General features: G+C 35.7%; 2 protein-coding genes across 6 annotated transcripts in view; one reads left to right on the top strand and one right to left on the bottom strand.

Annotated features, from left to right (window-relative positions):
* cmss1 (cms1 ribosomal small subunit homolog) overlaps positions 1-17624 on the top strand; it is a 373767-nt gene that overhangs the window by 281538 nt on the left and 74605 nt on the right. Inside the window, exon 1 of one of the 4 annotated variants that reach the window (XM_039744874.1) lies at positions 9955-10013. The exons of the other annotated variants lie outside the window; for them this stretch is intronic. Within the exon in view, the coding sequence (XP_039600808.1) occupies positions 9989-10013 (25 nt within the window). The 5' untranslated portion in view covers positions 9955-9988. Of the gene's footprint in view, positions 1-9954; positions 10014-17624 lie in introns of those variants that run through there. 4 annotated transcript variants of the gene reach the window in all.
* filip1l (filamin A interacting protein 1-like) overlaps positions 1-17624 on the bottom strand; it is a 292306-nt gene that overhangs the window by 260357 nt on the left and 14325 nt on the right. The window lies entirely within an intron of this gene.

Here is a 17624-nt window from a genome sequence, read left to right as displayed (position 1 = left end):
TGAAAGGACTGTTTTTAATTTGTATTTATTAATCAGAATTTTTATTTATTAATCAGCTTCAGTTTACCACAATATTTTTGTAATAAATTATATTAAAAAATAACCACAATATAACATTATGTAATACATGTATCATTAGAGTACATAAAATGCACGTTTTTAATAGCATTTTTCAAATAGGCTTATGGTAACTCATTTAGGTTATTTAACAGTGGATTCTAACTCAAGTGACTGTTTAGTAACTGGTTGTGAAGTGTCTGACTAATTGTCATACAAGGAGTTCCTCAGGGCTCTGTCCTCAGTCCTCTGCTTTTCTGTATTTATATGCTTCCCCTTGGCCATATTATTCATAGCTTTGGACTGGATTATCATTTTTACTCTATTTCAATGTTAAAAGTGGAACTTCATCAGAGATTTCTCAGCTCACAACTTGCCTCAGTGAAATTAAAACCTGGATGGAGCAGAACTATTTAAAATTAAATTGCAACAAAACTGAACTCCTGCAAATTAGGACTAAAGTGCAACTTAATAAAATGAGCTCCTTCCCAGTCCATTTTGGAGGTGATCTCATCAGACATGCCTCTACTGCAAAGAATCTGTGTCATTTTTGATTCCTCCCTTTCTTATTCCACCCACATAAATCACATTAAGAAACTTTCTTACTTTCATCTCCATAACATATCCTGTGTTCGCTCCTTCCTCTCCTTTTCTAATGCTGAGAAACTTGTCCATGCTTTTATCACATCTCGCATCGATTATTGTAGTTCCCTACTGGCAGGTGCCCCTTCTAATCTTATATCACAGCTCCATCTTATTCAAAACTAGGCTGCAAGAGTCTTTACACGGACCAGCAGCAACCAGCTTATAACACCCATCCTGCTTTTCCTTCACTGGCTCCCTGTGTCTTACAGAATTGAATATAAAATCCTACTAATAACCTACAAAGCCTTAACCTACCTTGCACCAAACTATATCAGTGACCTTCTTCATCATTAAGTTCCTGTCCACCCACTAAGGTCCTCTGATTCTGGGCCTTCAGCTGTATAGTGCCCAGACTCTGGAGTGACCTACTGAAATTAATTAGATCAGCTGACTCCATGTATTCTTTTAAAAAAACACCTCAAAACTCCTCTGTTCAGGAAGGATTTTAGCTCTGCCTGACTTTATTACCCTTCTTTCAGTTTACCTCTATGTCAAGATGCTCATGTAACCTGTGTGTGTGTGCTAGACCATCAATTATGTTGTCTGTTAGGCTTTTTCTCTGAATTTACTATCCTACTCTTCTTTATTTATCTGGTTTAGTACAATTTTATATACGGTATACCCTGCCGTTCTTTCTTAAACTCTGTGAAGTGCCTTGAGCATGGGAAAGGCGCTATATAAATAAAATGTATTATTATTTTTATATTTCTTAAATATAAATGCTTTGAAAGAATTATCTGATAGGTAGTTAAAGTCTCAAACTAGTGTTGCACTTTGCAGAAAAATTAGTGTCAGAGAAATACTGAATCATTAATCTGCCAATAATGCAGTCGTGAAATTGTTTTCAGTGTAACATAACTCCATGTTTATTTACTCTGTACATAGTGGATTGTGGAGCTCCTTTTCCACTCCTTCTGTATAAATGAAGTTACTTGCTTTCCTTTATTTTCACGGTCACAATCATCACATAACTTATTTAAGTAAGATTATAAATAGCGATAGAGATGAGATAAAATGACAGAGGCATTTCACTGTTTTTACAGTTGAGTGGCAATCAGACGAGTAAACAAGAAAAATATACAAGTGAAGTGACATCTCTAAAGGTAAACATGAAACAGTAAAACTAGTTGAAGTAATTAAATAAAAATAAATGAATGCACTGAATTAATCTCTATTTTAAGATAGATGAGTTTGAAAATTAATTTCAATAAGATTGTGTACAGTTTCCAAAAATCTGTAGAGTGCACTCTATTTCAGATATTTCAAAGAAAATTTTTCAGAGGAATAACTTTGACAGCTTTCAACAAAATCTTTCTAGTTTGGACCATGTTGTTTCATGCAAATAGATAGATATGTCAATGACAGTACCTGCTTTTTGTGTTATATGCAAACATAAATAAAAAGAGTGACCATTTGCATCTAGTGTGATGTTTTGTTTGAGGATTGTTTGAATTTTTTCAAACTTGAAAAGTTGCCTATTTTCAGTTGCGTAGCTATTGCACAGGAACATATCTAGTGTTTGTTTTTTTTTTTTTAAACCAAGCATTTTTTATAATTACATAGAAAGACATTAAAAGCATTTGTGGGAAAAATATATCCTAAAAATAAAGCAGAGAGAATGCAGAAATTACATGCCAATGATAATTTTTCTTGATGCCTTGTCATCTTTTAAAACATTTTTTTTACAGAATTAAACCTTTGTCTCCATTAAAACATCTATGCATTAAAGGGTGTCTAATTTCACCTTGGCTTATAGTCATGTTTTGCAGCACATCTTTTGAGTCTGTTGTTGTGTTATGACTACATATTCATTCAGGAGATCTTTTAATTACAATACTGCTTCTAACATATCTTCTTACGTTATTATTCCTTGAAAGTCTATAATTAGTGGATAAGGCTTTTCTTTAACTGATTTACTTAAAAGTGGTCTTCCTTTTCTATACTGAAATATTTTGAATTTTAAATAACTTTATATCTTACTTAAACTTACTTATCTTAAAATATATGACAATGGCTGCCTTCTTATATCTGGTTTAAGTAAAGCTTTACTTCGAAGCCAGATACTAATAAGTAAGGAAATTTACGGTTAACCGATGAAATTATAACATCTCAATCTGCTCTTTGCGAGTTTCCTGTTACGTGTTAAATTATTTAGATATTATTAAGACTATACCATTTAATCCCACCACAAGAGACTGAGTATTACTCTGTGTATAAGCATTGTTGACAAAAGCACACTATGCTATATAAACCATCTTTCACCTGCAAACCTGAAATTTAGAGTACGTCCGCCTCCAACAGACTTAATATTTACTAAACGGCTGAAAGAACTCCCCTCAGCGTCTTTTTCTTTGTCTTTTCTGAAACAGTGCTTGCTTTACAAGGACTGTACTTTAATAGTTAATTTTATGCCTTCTGCATTCAGTTTATAACACCTTTTGATAAATGTCACATTGTTCCTGAATGAACTATGTATCTTAAAACTAAATAGCCAGATTCTGTAACCGTGGCACAAATAATTTATGAATGAATCTGCCAATCAAAATTATTTGGTACCACATTGCCTATGGTCCAGGGCACAGCAATTTCTCTTTTACTAAATGCAGTCTCTAACCCAAACCCATTTTTTTATTCTGTATTAGGGTCAGTTTCTATTTGTCAGTTGTATCCACAGCGGTTATTTTTGAGGTGGCAGACAATGGACTAAAGCAAGTCACATATAGCTTCTCCAAGTAGTTATTAAGACCACACTGGAAAAGTGTAGATTTACTTTATTTGTCCCCAAGGGGGAATTTAAATACTGTAAATAAATCAATAGATATGATATTGTGTGTGTGTGTGTGTATGTGTGTATGTATTGTCTGAACATGTACTACTATGACAAAAAAATGAAGGAAACTTGAAAGAAAACTTCTGACTTGGCTATCACAGTCACAATGAGGCATTATACAGGCATATTGCTGTTGGTATAAAGGTGCTCTAGTAACACTTCTTCACACACCTTGTCTACTAGCTAGCTTTTATGAGCTGCATAGGTGGGAAACCAAGCTACTAATTCATCACTGTGCATTTCCTCTCATAAGGTCACGACCATGAGGTTTTCACCCCATCCCCTTCCCAGATTGTCTTTTTCATCCAATCAGGCAAGAAGAAAACCATAGAAGCTCTTCATTGGCAGTTGTGCCTGGTGCTCAAGGTATTTACCAGACAGCTCTGTATGATTATTCAGCCTCTAATCATCCAATCTGAGAATCTGCAGAGGGTGCCACAACAGCGGTAACAGCCCTGCAAAGTCCCAGTACCTAAAATGTACACTCCTTTGCTGAAACTGAATAATAATTTAAAAAAAAAAAGCTAACCTTTACAAGTACCATAAATTTACACCAGCTGTTACAGACTCAAATCAAATTTATGTTTTTATTTTATAACCAGTAACGGCGTACTGCATGATAACTTGTAGTGAATACATTTGACTTATAGTTTTCATCCTCTTTCTCTGTACGTTTAGCATTCGTTTGCTCAGATGTGCTTGCTGCTTCCTGAGCAGCAGTTCTTCTTTTCTCCACCCTAGTAGCCTCCTTCTTCTCTTCTTTCCTCGGCATCTTTTCACGTTAAAACTGATTAAGTCAATGTTTGTGTTGCAATTACGTTTTCCTTAATTTTTCACTTAAGTTGGTACTTAAGTCTTCAGTCTGCCTCAAGAATGCTTTAAGATATTGGAGAGGTAGGGGAAATGATGGCAAAGGTGGGAGGTAATGAGAACGGCACCCATACACATGTGCCACACAGCCGCCCTGCTGCGCTCTGCCAAGAGTTGATTCTACAATAAAATAAAATGAAAATAAAAAGGGTAATAAAAATCATTACCCCGAAAGCCAACAGTAGAGGTCATGTATCATATGTGTACCAAATTTCAAGTCAATAGGTCAAACAGTTTGCGAGCTACAAATGATTTAAAATCCTGGACAGACAAACGAACAGCCACAGTAGCGTATTACAGAAGAAGTTAGTAATAAGAGGAGCTCACTAATCAAACGATAAAAACAGGAAGGACCTGGAATTAAACTCTGCAATCTCTTGATTATGAGACAGCAGTTCTTAGCTCTGCACCAGCCAAGAAGACGTGTCAGCATTATCCCCTAACCCAGTTTATTTTTCTTTTATTATATTCTTGAATATAAGTGCACTTGTTTTGTTATACTTGTACCTTTTGAGAAATTGTTTTTTTTTTTATATTTGGACTTGAGTTTTCACACATTACACACTTCATTGCAACATTTTGTCATTAGTACTATAACATGCAAAAAGTTTCTGTTTTAGTTATCTGTTTAACATTACCCAGATGGTTACAGACATGGAACACACATGAAATGCATGTGTTTAGAATAACAATATATTATTTACCCCATACAATTCCATACCTATCTCATACCCAGATAAATATACTTGGGCTGGAAGAACTTTTTGTCCAACTTGAGCTGCGTTGGTGGGGGATGGTGTAGCAGGGTGCTTGCTTCCACTGCTGATCGACACATTTGCAAAACAAAGACGCGGATGAGGAGGTGTAAAGGAATTTAAGGTGGCCCGGGATTACGACTTTTTCCGTTGGCTTCAGGGATTCTATTGTTAAATATCTCTGAAGAGGATGTGTGTCCACTCTTCAAAGGACAACACAGCTGAGGAAGTTTAACCGTCCACAGGAGCTACTCATTCAGTTTTACACAGCAGTCATTGAGTCTGTTCTCAGTTCATCCAAAACAGTGTGGTTTGGATCAGTGACAAACATGACAAAAATGGCCTGCATCGAACAGTCAGGTCTGCCAAAAGTATCATTGGTGCTAGTTTGCCTACTTTACAGGACCTGCATTATTCCAGAGTCATGAAATGGACTAGGAAATTCATTACCGACCCCTAATGTCCAGGCCACAACCTTTTTGAACTTCAATTGGCAGGCGTTATAAATTACTATATGCCAAAACAATAATAATTAATACATAGTTCTTTTTTTAAATTTTCTCTAAAAAGAAGTATTAACAATATGTGAACAGTGAACAAGACACCGGGAGCACTGGGGGGATGAAACTAACCATTTATGAGCTTGATGGCCTGTCGGGGGAAAAAGTTCTTATATTGATTTGTTTTGCTATATATATATATATTATATATATATATATATATATATATATATATATATATATATATATATATATATATAATCTGTGTTTTTGCGTGTGTGTTGATTATTTAACTTTTAATTGGAGAATTACCAAATCCAGAGTCAGATTCCTTGTATGCATGCATACTTGGCCAGTATATCTGATTTGGATTCTAAACTGTTGGAGTAAGCTCAAAGCAGTGTAAATAGTTGCCTCACAACAGGTAGTTTGTGAGGCTCCAACACTTTGTATCATAGGTGGTTGTCAGCACCAGAGGTGTGTCCCAGGCAACTGTCCTGGATCCCTTTCTATTCACCATCTATGTTTCTGATTTTAAGAACAACTCCAATTGTCATTATCTTACAAAAGTTCTATACACTCATCCTATTCCAGACAAGATGAAGTTTTAATCTGGTTTTACTTTCCTGTGAAATAAGTTGGTTATGTGTTTATCATCCATCACCCACTCTCCTGGCAAAGGTGGATGTGGAAGAACAATTAATTGCTTTATTTATTGATGTTTGTTGGTAGCATCTTTTAACCAATTTTTAAAAAATTTAATTAGACACATTTCTACAAAGCCCTTGAAGGGAACATTTTATAATTTATTTTTTTATTTTGAGTTAAACAAATTGCTGCACACCACATTCCATTGCATGCACCTTTATATCCATTTCCTGTTAACAGAACACACTGCTTAATAGTTTGATGTTACATACACAGTTAAACAGTCTAAAAAAGTGGATACTGGCAAGTTTATAAAAGTTTACTGTACATTCAAACCTAGGTCACTGAATCCACGAAGCTGTGCTAACCACTGCACTACTGTGTTGTAAAGGGTATTTTAAATGGTTAGCCTTCTAATCACAGGTACTTATTAGCTCATAGCCAGCTCCTTAGTTGCACAAATTATGTGAGTTTTGCATGTTCCACATTATGATTTCATGTGAATTTTGCCCAGTCCAGTTGAAGTACATGTACAGTAATTAAATTCTCTAGCAAACTTGGCACAGTTGCTTATTTACACCACTGGACTGTCTTATTTAGGTAACATGCACTCTAAAGAGATGAATCACAATGGGCCACTGTAATTGTCATTATTTGTGACAGCAGACATGCCCTTGTTAAAATGAGACAAATTTTGCCTGGCCAAACTTCAATGTCCAAGTCAAATCCACTGGCAAACCAAGCACACTGCATCATCCACTGCACTGTACAGAACGAAGTGTGATATTTCAAGGGAGCAGCAGAGAGTAAAAACTTAACTACAGTTTAAAACAGAAATCTCTCTTTTAACAAAACTTTTAACATTAAAGTGTGCCAAAGTGCGATGGCCCCCATTTTTGCACCAGTACACTTACCATACATTAGCTGATAGGATGTGAAGTGATACGAGAGAGACAATTAGAGGCGGGAAATTATTAGGGGGTGAACATGACTAAGCCATAGAGGGCAATTTAGCCTAGATATTGACATACACCTTGCTCTTTACGAAGGATGTCCAGAGGTCTTTCATAACCTCGTCCGAGTAGATAGATAGATACTTTATTGATCCCAAGGGGAAATTCACAATATTGGCTGGGCCCAAACATGCTTAGGTTCATGTGGATGACCACTTATGACATTGGTTTAAGCTGTTTTGAGAATGTTATGCTGGCTTCAGAAGTAGACATTCTAATGATGGAATTGCAGGTGTGTTTATTTTGGCTAGTTACTATTATTTCATGTATAGTTAGGCCCATAAGTATTTTGACAGTGACACCATTTTCATAATTTTGGCTCTGTACACTGCCACAATGGATTTGAAATTAAGAAGTAATTAGGTGACTGAGGTGTAGACTGTCAGCTTTAAGTTAAATGGTTTACCAATAATATTGTATGAGCTGTTTAGGAACGACAGCCATTTTTTTTGCCTAGCACCTCCCAATCTCCAGAGGCTCAAATGTATTTGAAAAAAACTAACATAATCCTAAATATAGTGATTGTTTTCAATATTTGATTAAAAATCCTTTACAGTCAGTAACTGCCTGAAGTGTTGAAACCATGGCCATCTGCCACAGCTGGATTTCCAACCTGGCATTTACTGCAGCTGTCTTCAGGTGCGCCTTATTCGTTGGACTTTCTGCTATCTGTTTTGTATTTAGCAAGTGAAATACATGTCCGATTGGGCCGAGGTCAATTGATTGATTTGGCCTTTGAAGAGTATTCCATTACTTTGCATTGAAAAAAAACTTGTTTTAATATTGCAGTATGTATTGGCTCATTGTCCATCTGTACTGTGCAGGGTTGTGCAGCATTTTGCTGAATCTGAGCAGACAGTATAGCCCTATACACTTCAGAATTCATCATGCTACTTCTGCCAGCAGTCATATCATGAAAAAACACTAGTGACTGACTTCCATTCGCAGCCATGGATGATCATGCCATAAAACTACCTCCACCATGTTTCACAAATGATGTGCTATTCATTGGATCATGAGCCATTTCTTTTCTTCTCCATACTCTTCCCATTCCAACATTCTGGTATATATTAGGACTTATTTTCTTTGGACAAAGGAAACTTGTTCCAGAACTAAACAAGCTTTTAAAAAATGTTTTCTGGCAAAGTCTAATCTCCCTTCCTATGCTTGAGGTTTACCAGTGGTTTGCACCTTATGGTAAATCTTCTATATTTACTTTCATGAAGTCTTCTCTTGATTGTAAACTTTGGCAATAATAGGTCTACCACTTTTAGAGTGTTCTTGGTTTGGCTAAATGTTGTGAAAGTTACAGTATATTTGGCCAAGTGAAGAATTCTGCGATCTCGGTTGTCTTCTTTTGTTTCCCAGACCTTCTGGTGTTGCTGAGTTCAGCAGTGTGTTCCTTCTTTTCAAGAATGTACCACATGGTTGATTTGACCACTTAAGGGTTTGTTTTGTTTTCTCAGCCTAATGATGGTCTGTTTTTCTTGCATTGACAGCTCTTTGGACCTCATATTGAGAGTTTGCAGTGACAGCTTTCAAATGCAAATGCCACGCTTGGAATAAATTCCAGAACTTTTGCCTGCTTAATAATTAATGAAATAATGAGGGAACTGTTCGCAACCAACTATGGAACAGCTTATCAGTCCAATGTCCAAATAGTTTTAAGCCCCTGGAAATGGGGACTACACAAAAAATGGCTTGTCATTCCTAAAAGACGCATAAAATATTTTTGATAAATTCTTTAAATTAAAGCTTAAAGTCTACACTTCTGTCACATAATGATTGCTTCATTTCAAATCCATTGAGGTGGTGAACAGAGAGAAAATTGGGAAAATTGTGTCACTGTCCAAATACTTATGGACTGTATGTCTTGGTTTTCTCTCCTACAGTGTGTTGCATATGCCCGCTTTCTCCTCAATAAATGATTTTGGGCAAGAAATGAAAACTGAACTCCTTTAACTTTATACTGTATTCTACACCACAATTTTTTTACCTTTTTGTTAAAATCAGGACTTTTCCTTCCTAATAAAGTGAATGTATGTATTAATGGATGTGTTCTTATCCATTTTCAATTTTGAAATGTATCATTATTTTAAACATATAAAACTCCCCAGTGTCTTAGAGCAAAAAAAAAAAATGGTTCAGTGCTAAAAAGAGATCCACATTTCATAAAATCAGGGAAAATGCAGTGTGCACTTCCATAGTGAGTCAAAAGCTTAGAAATATGAAAATGAGAATAGCTGTTTTAGCCATTAGTGGTTGTAATGTTCAGTTTTTAACATTTATTTAATTTTAAACCATATATAGTGAAGTGCTAATTATGACTCCAGTGTGAGAAAAAGAACAAATTGTGCATCTAAATGAAAAAAAATCACTAATAGTACTGAATTTAGATTTGCAAGTTGATATACTTAATGTGACCTTAAACACAGCTTCAGTACCTAAAAGTGGTGCCTGTAAAGGTGGACACAACAAACTTTTGGCACAGATCCTAACATTTCTTTTTGTGTATAAATAAAATAATTTTCCAAGAACTTTGAAGGTAGCACACTGCTAAGAAACCGGATCCTTGATCTAAAAAGGTCTTGCTTGTCTGACGGAAATGAATCAGAGTTGTCTTTACCTACAGGGCAGTACCATTCCACTACAGCAGCAGAAAGATAGGACATGGCTAAAATCAGGCTTGCTGCAGGTACGTAGAGCTGCTTCCTGCCCCCCTAGCACACATTCTTCTTCTTCTTCCCACAGCAACTTAAGTGTAATAAAGATCTAGGTGAAAAAATCAGTTGGGGACATTATGGCATGAAGAAATGGGCTACTCTGCATGATAGAATCAATTCTCAGTCATTTGCTAATTTTAATAATAAGTAATCTCCTTTGTTAAGCATCAAAAATTATCTCAGAGGTGAAACCTGAAAAAGTATTACGTTTTTAATTCAACTACTATACAGTATGTAATATTTGTAATATTTTTATGAATGCTATTTTCATTGAAGTGAGCACATCCCAGAAGTACATTTTGCCATTTTTGTAATCGAGAAATAGTAATGATAAAAAATATACTTTATAAAGATACACTAGAGTACAAGCTGCCTCACTGAGAGACTAGCAGCTGATATTGCATGAAGTTAGAATGTACAGATGGAATGTGCAACAACTATAAATACTTGTACAGATCTGAATGTTTAGCTAATGTGTCGATTAGGATAGACGTGACAAAGAAGCAAAGCATCCCAACCCTTGCAAAATCATTCCACAACATTTCGTTCTTACCAGTTTAGATTAATTACATCTCTGCATTATTGTTATTTGCTGAGTATTTTTCCTATTGTAGATATGTCTGTGCACATTACAAATAAATTGTGTTTATTGGTAGTACAAAGGACACAAGTTTGAACTTGCTTCTTCAAATGTCAGGTGTTGATGTAAAAAATGTAATATTGTGTAATCGCTTTATATGTTCAGCAGTATTACAATGGACAAAAGTGCACGTCACTCATAGCTCTCATGTTACGTGTACTGTATAAAGATTGAATACATTTTTATTTTATATTCATATTGTTCAGTGGGTTTTTCTACTTGAGTAGTGCCTCACAGTTGTGGATGAATTGATGAATTTAAATTTAATTTAAACCTCAGCCTGTTCTTTTTCTGTTTGGTATTTGCATGATTTGGTATGTTACTAGTACTAGTTACTAGGTTTTTTTTTTTTTCTCTTCTGCACCCGTAAGACATGTCACTTAGATTTATTAACGACTCTTAATTGATTTGACGTGAAAGACAGTGGGTGTATGAAAGTTTGTATGTGTTTGAGTGCAGACTGGCAGAGTAGCCTGGGTTGTTTGTTGCCTTGTACCCAGTGCTGCTTGGATAAGATTTTCCTCCTTGTGATCTAATCATGAAAGCAAAAACTAAATGGAAAGTACAGTAAAGTATATAGTATCTATGTGGTATATAAACAGTCCACAGGATCATTTGTGTTGCACCACAGGCTGAGGTTTAGTGTTGAACTTTTCTTTCTGTGATTACATGGGTGTCCTCTCTTAGTACAAAGACATGCTATCAGATGGATGAAATCTTTGTTAAATTAACCCAGAGAAAACGAAAGTAAAATCTTATGTGACGACAACATAACTTAACAGTATGGCACCTTGTGTCCTGACATCCTAAAATATTTAAAGCGGGGGAATAGATGCTTTACTGCAGAATTATTACCACTGTATGATTGAACAGGCACAAAAATAAGCAATGAAATAAAGCACACTGAGTTATTTTTATGACAAATTAATGGTTTAAGTTTATGATTTCTGGCTTTTAAATGCCGTAATATTTCTGTGGTGTCCTAGCAAAGCCCCTGATTTCAAGGAAATATCTTAAGCTTTTTTATTTGATAACTATATCCATAGTGTTATACATTTTTGTGCTGGGATAGATTGCAGAATTATTTTACTTCTACTCTTCTCATTCTTGCTCAAATACTATATGGTTGTTATTGTTTCCTGTCATTCTCTGTTTACATTTCTTCAGACATTTCTTCTACATTTTTTAAATAATCCACTTTGACGTCCAGTTTAAGAGTCCACCCCTGGCAAAAGCAGTTGCTTAATTCTGTGTAGATGATAATGCACACTGCTTCTGATGTTTTGATTTTTCAGTCTTTTTGGCATAACATCTTTATTATCCATTATCTGGGACTTTGAAACATAAACCCAGCAAGATTTTTAATGTTAGTCTTGTAATGCGTACTGTTCTTCCAGGATGTCAGGATTAAACAACTGGTAGGAAAGAGATTCAAACAGGGACAGTGTATGCCCCACAGTCCTGACAGAAGATACCAGGTGAGAGGTAAAAGCACCAAAAAGAAGCCAGCATAGTAGCTCATATGTGCTTTGTCATATCCACCTCTTTGGTTTGAATACGCTCCTGGTGTTTCTTGTCTCTAAGGTAGTGTGATGTTTGCATGATGGCAACTCAGTCAGAAATAATATCAGGACTATTATTGCATGTAAGATATTAAAAACAGTTGATTTCAGCTACTGCATACCATTATATTTTTGAGAAATACATTTGCTTTTAGGCAATTTCTTTCCCTTGAATTACTATTCTGCATTCTTTATATTGTGTTACTCTTTTTAAGATAATAAAAGAGACAATGTGGGATCTATGGTACCTTCAAATTGACAAAGGGCAATAGCAAAAAGTAAGTACTGCTATTAAAAGTAAAAAATTAAAAGCTGAAATATGAGTTCTGTAATAAGCAACTGGGGAAGAAGGCTGTTTTGAATCATGCGGCAACTAACGTATCAATGACTAAACTTGGAGAGGCAATGGATGATGGCAGTGTTTGCATGTTTTCATTTTAAACAGCTGTTAATTATTGACTAACTGTAAATTAACTCTTTTGTTCAGCAAAGTGTTTTCTCTCTATTATAAAAAAAAATCATGGGTGAGAAAAACTAGGGAGATGAGACACGACACTTAAAAGACCCGCGAGACGAAAAAGATTAAACATGAGACTTTGTGCCAAGAGATTGACCCAGCGGGGACGTAGAACATGAGATTTTTACAAGACACACCCTACTTACAACCAATATCAAATAAGACCACGGGCAGCAAAACACTTAGTTGTGCAAAAGGCTTTAAGCACTCACAGATCCAGGGCTCTCGGCGCATATAAAGCGTATAAGGACAATATATTATAGATGAAATGACGATGACTAAGCGAAGAAGAAAGAGTAGCGCGAAGAAAAGAGACCCAGTAATCTAGGTGCAAATTCAGAAAATAAGGAAAGTAATAATCAGCCCGGAACAAGTGGAAATAAAAAAAAGCACGTCCAGTCGGGCTCAGAATTAAAAGACAAAGAGTAAAAGACAAAGTAGAACTTCATAAAGACGTTCAAAAACATTGGCACTATACACATGAAGAGCAGGTTAGAGATTATGAAAGCAGTGGAATTCGAAAGGCTCAAGAAAAGGTTGGCTCGATACACATGCAGAGAAAGTTAAAGAATATGAAAGCAGGATAATTAGAAAGTATCAAAAAAAAGAAAGTAAAGATCTCAGTATGACAAAAAAACGGAAATTATTACTCGTTAAAAGGGAAAATAATCACCACGGACCAGGTGTCATTGGAAAAAAAGCAGGACAAAGCAAGGTCAGAAATAAAAGAAAAACAGTACAAAAAAAGTAAAACATCATAAAGAGGTTAAAAAACAAGGGTCCAAACACATGCAGAGCAGGTTAGAGATAATGAAAACAGTGGAATTCAAAAAACTAAAAAAAAACGTAGGTGCAATACATATGCAGAGCAAGACACAGAATATGAAAGCAGAAAAAAACGAAAGTGCCAAAAAAAAGAAAGTAAAGATCACATTAGCGCAAACACAGAAGAAATTATTACTCTGAGAAATAACAAAAAGGCGAATAGAAATCGAATATATGGACATAGGTGATATGTCAGAAGTATGTAAATTTAAGTCAGAGAATTTCAAAAACGGGGTTTACCTCACATGCATTTATTGGTTACTTTGCAAAATAAATTAACTGCTGATTATGTGGATTGTTTTGTCTGTGCTGAAATTCCATACCAAGAAACCTATCCTGAATTATGGTACAAAGTCATTAAACACATGTCTCACGGACCTTATTTGAAAGATTCAGCAAGTTGGGACTCGAAAGATCCAAATATTGTTTTTAACGAATTTCTGAAATAAAAGTGAAACTAATGAAATAGCAACAATTCAAAGAAAAAAACTCTTAAAAGTGTGTATCTGGAAAACCAAACACGCAGGTTGGCTAGCGAAGCGAGCAGGGGCAAAGCCCCCTAGTTTTCTTTATTAATAAAGGAATGCAATATACACTGCCTTAACCATACAGTCATTTGAGTTCATGGTTTAAGTTCTGTCTGTCTGCTTAATTCTAATCACAGTCTTTGAGGTCAAAATGAATTTGCAGTATGAAGTTTCATTAAACTTCCTTATTAGTTCTTTAACCATTTGATTTTTTAATAGTTTTAATAATTGAAATGTATTGATTCATAACAAAAGATTGCAAAGAAATTCTTTTAAGTGGTAACTATTATTCTGAGATATAACTTAAATAGAATTAAGGAAATCATCTTGAGCCTTATAAAACAAACACTAATTTAGTGCATTTTTATGTGGAAATTATGATGAAACGTCTCTTTTAAGAAAACTTGGTTAAATACTGCACATAAGATACTTTTTTAATGTGTACAATTTTGTCATCATGACAAGATTTGCTTTAGAAGTCTGATGATTCAATATGGGTACAAACTGCAGCTTCTAAGATAACACATAATCATAATCATAGTGCCAGTCAACATAATTGCATGGTGCAGTACAATTGTCCTGGAATCTTTTGTCTTTATAAACGGTGTTACACGGAGTTTAGGATCAATTTGATGGCTGTGCGTTTCATCAACCTATCATTTTGAGGAAATCTAATGACCGTCTCTGTCTAGAGTCATGTCGACTGTATACCTAAATTTTCACTAATGAGCTTTCTTAAAAAAAAAAAATCTAGTACAAGGGAATTCTTACTTTTTTCCCCCGTTTACCTAATAACATACTGATAATTCATGAAGGAATATTTTGTTAGTTAATTAATGGACACCAACAAGCTTCCCTTACCTACCTGTACAGTGTGTTGCGCTTTCTATCAATTATAATTGTATCTCCACTTTCCTGTCACTCACAAGCTTTTTTAACCACACATTAACGCTAAATGCAAAGGTTTTGTGACATCAGACTTAACAGCCTGTAATAATTTGCAATTTGATCTCTACTAATAAAAGGCAAAGCCCTCACTGACTCACTCATTACTAATTTTCCAACATCCCGTGCAGGTAGAAGGCTGAAATTTGGCAGGCTTATTCCTTACGGCATACTTACAAAAATTGAGCAGGTTTCATTTAAAAATTCTACATGTAACAGTCATAATGGTCGACAACGTCCGCCATGTTGAACTTTCTTATTTATGGCCCCATCTTCACGAAATTTGGTAGGCGGCTTCCCTGCGCTAACCGAAACCGATGTGCATACTTATTTCGGTGGTATGATGCCGCTGTCGGCCACCATATTGAACTTTCCAACGTCACTAATTCTCCAACATCCCGTGCAGGTAGAAGGCTGAAATTTGGCAGGCTTATTCCTTACAGCTTACTTACAAAAATTAAGCAGGTTTCATTTCAAAAGTCTACACATAACGGTCGACAACGTCCGCCATGTTGAACTTTCTTATTTATGGCCCCATCTTCACGAAATTTGGTAGGCGGCTTCCCTGCTCTAACCGAAACCAATGTACGTACTTATTTTGGTGGTATGATGCCACTGTCGGCCGCCATATTGAATTTTCCAACGGTCTTTGTTACTTATGGGCCCTCTTCAAGAAATTTGGTCTGCGGGTTCCCAACGCTAACTGAATCCTATTTACGCACATATATACGTCCATAGCCTGCAGTTCAGTCACCGTGTGAGGCGGCGTTGGGTCCCCCATCCCAACGCCTCCCACGTTGTTGGCTGCCAGCCTATATAAAGTAGTCCGTCGCTCCGGTCTCTACATTCCCTTCCTTGCTTCGCCATGAGATTCAAGTCTCCCTGCTGATAACTACAGCCTTTTTATTTAATCCACGGCTTCTTCGCTGTTTTATTGTTCGTTTATTACGATTATAGTTATTGTGTAGGTATTTTAGACTTAGTTTACATTGTTCAGGTACCCATTTCCTTTATCGTTCCAACCGTACCCCAATTAACATGTCTATCGAGGTGATCACCATCGATCAAAGAACTGTTACTTACAAAGTTGTTTCCATGCCCGGAGATGGCACCTGCCTTTTCCATTCTCTTTGTTACATATTGCACGACCATATCAGGCTCACTCTTGAAATCTGGAAGAACATTGTGTCTTATGTATTGAATGACTGGGACAGGTTCAAGGTGTGGACTGATGATGGTACAGGAGATAATTATACTACACAGGAGCACTATAAGAATGAAATGCTTAAGCCCTTCACCTATGGTTCTGCATGTGAGTTGATGGCTGCCGCTGAATTGTTCGGTTGCCGCTTTCAAGTGTACCGAAATGGCCAAATATTTTACACCTTTCGACAACCGCCAATGCCTCTTAAATATCTTAGATTCACAGGTAACGATTTCAGTAGTGGACTCTTTGATGTTTATGAATGTTTAAACTCAACAGCTGGATGTGCAGTTATCGATGAAACCGGTTGTATGGTTACAACGCTTGACAGATGCCGAATGTCACTTCAACAAAGTCCTGCAAATACTGTCGTAATTGAAACAAACCATGAAACTCAAACCGATTATGACAGCAACAATCCAAGCTGTGAGATTTGAGACAAGATTACTTTTCACATGGCCAACTGTATTGTACATTGCATGCTCAATAGTAAGCTCAACGCACAGCTTGGTCATATTACAACCGGAAGGCCGAACTGACAATGTGGTATACAGTACAAAGAGATCCTTAACAAATAATTATTGGTATATTTCCCTCAGTTTAAAAAGGTTTAATTTTCTTCTTAATAAAAATTTTAAGGCAGTACTTTGCCGCTGCGAAGCGCGGGTATTTTTCTAGTATTACTATATAAAGGCACCAGACACATCATGTGACTGACGGAATAATCACATGTAAAGTTAGATGTGATGACTTGTCTAGGTTAGTTTGACTACTGTGGCTGAGCAAATATATATATTTACCTGTGCATAGTAGAAGTTAAAAAGTAAGGATCAAAAATGAATTGACAAGCATGTTACTTAAGTAATCTCATTCATAAACCCCTTTATTAATGACATAAGGTGGAAACACCTGGCTAGTGCAATTTTGTAGAATTATATTTTTTAACAGCAGACAGTATTAATGATGAATGTTACCCACAACAGTTTCTTACACACGTAAGTTGAAAGATAATTCATAGTAGAGAGCTAAAAAGCTGACTACTACAGACTTTTTTGTGGTCTTTGACACACTGGTTAGGTCAGCTGACTAAGTTCTCCTCTGTGCAGTAGACAGACTTTTTATCTGGCTAGACGTGACAACTGATTCTGATTGTCTATTACAACTCATACCTATGACTAATTTTTTCCAAACCTTTCATTTGGAGGTGTTTTCATATCTAAGATGAGATATTTGCATTTGGAACTCTACACTTCCTTGATTAATGTGCATTCTCAGAATTAAAACAAGTAAAATATATATATATATATATATATATATATATATATATTTTTTACCATTAACATATATGAAGTTTTTGCTTTTT

The sequence above is a fragment of the Polypterus senegalus genome, chromosome 2 (assembly GCF_016835505.1).
Source record: "Polypterus senegalus isolate Bchr_013 chromosome 2, ASM1683550v1, whole genome shotgun sequence".
Lineage (NCBI taxonomy): Eukaryota > Metazoa > Chordata > Cladistia > Polypteriformes > Polypteridae > Polypterus > Polypterus senegalus.
This window is presented reverse-complemented; position numbering and strand designations above follow the sequence as displayed.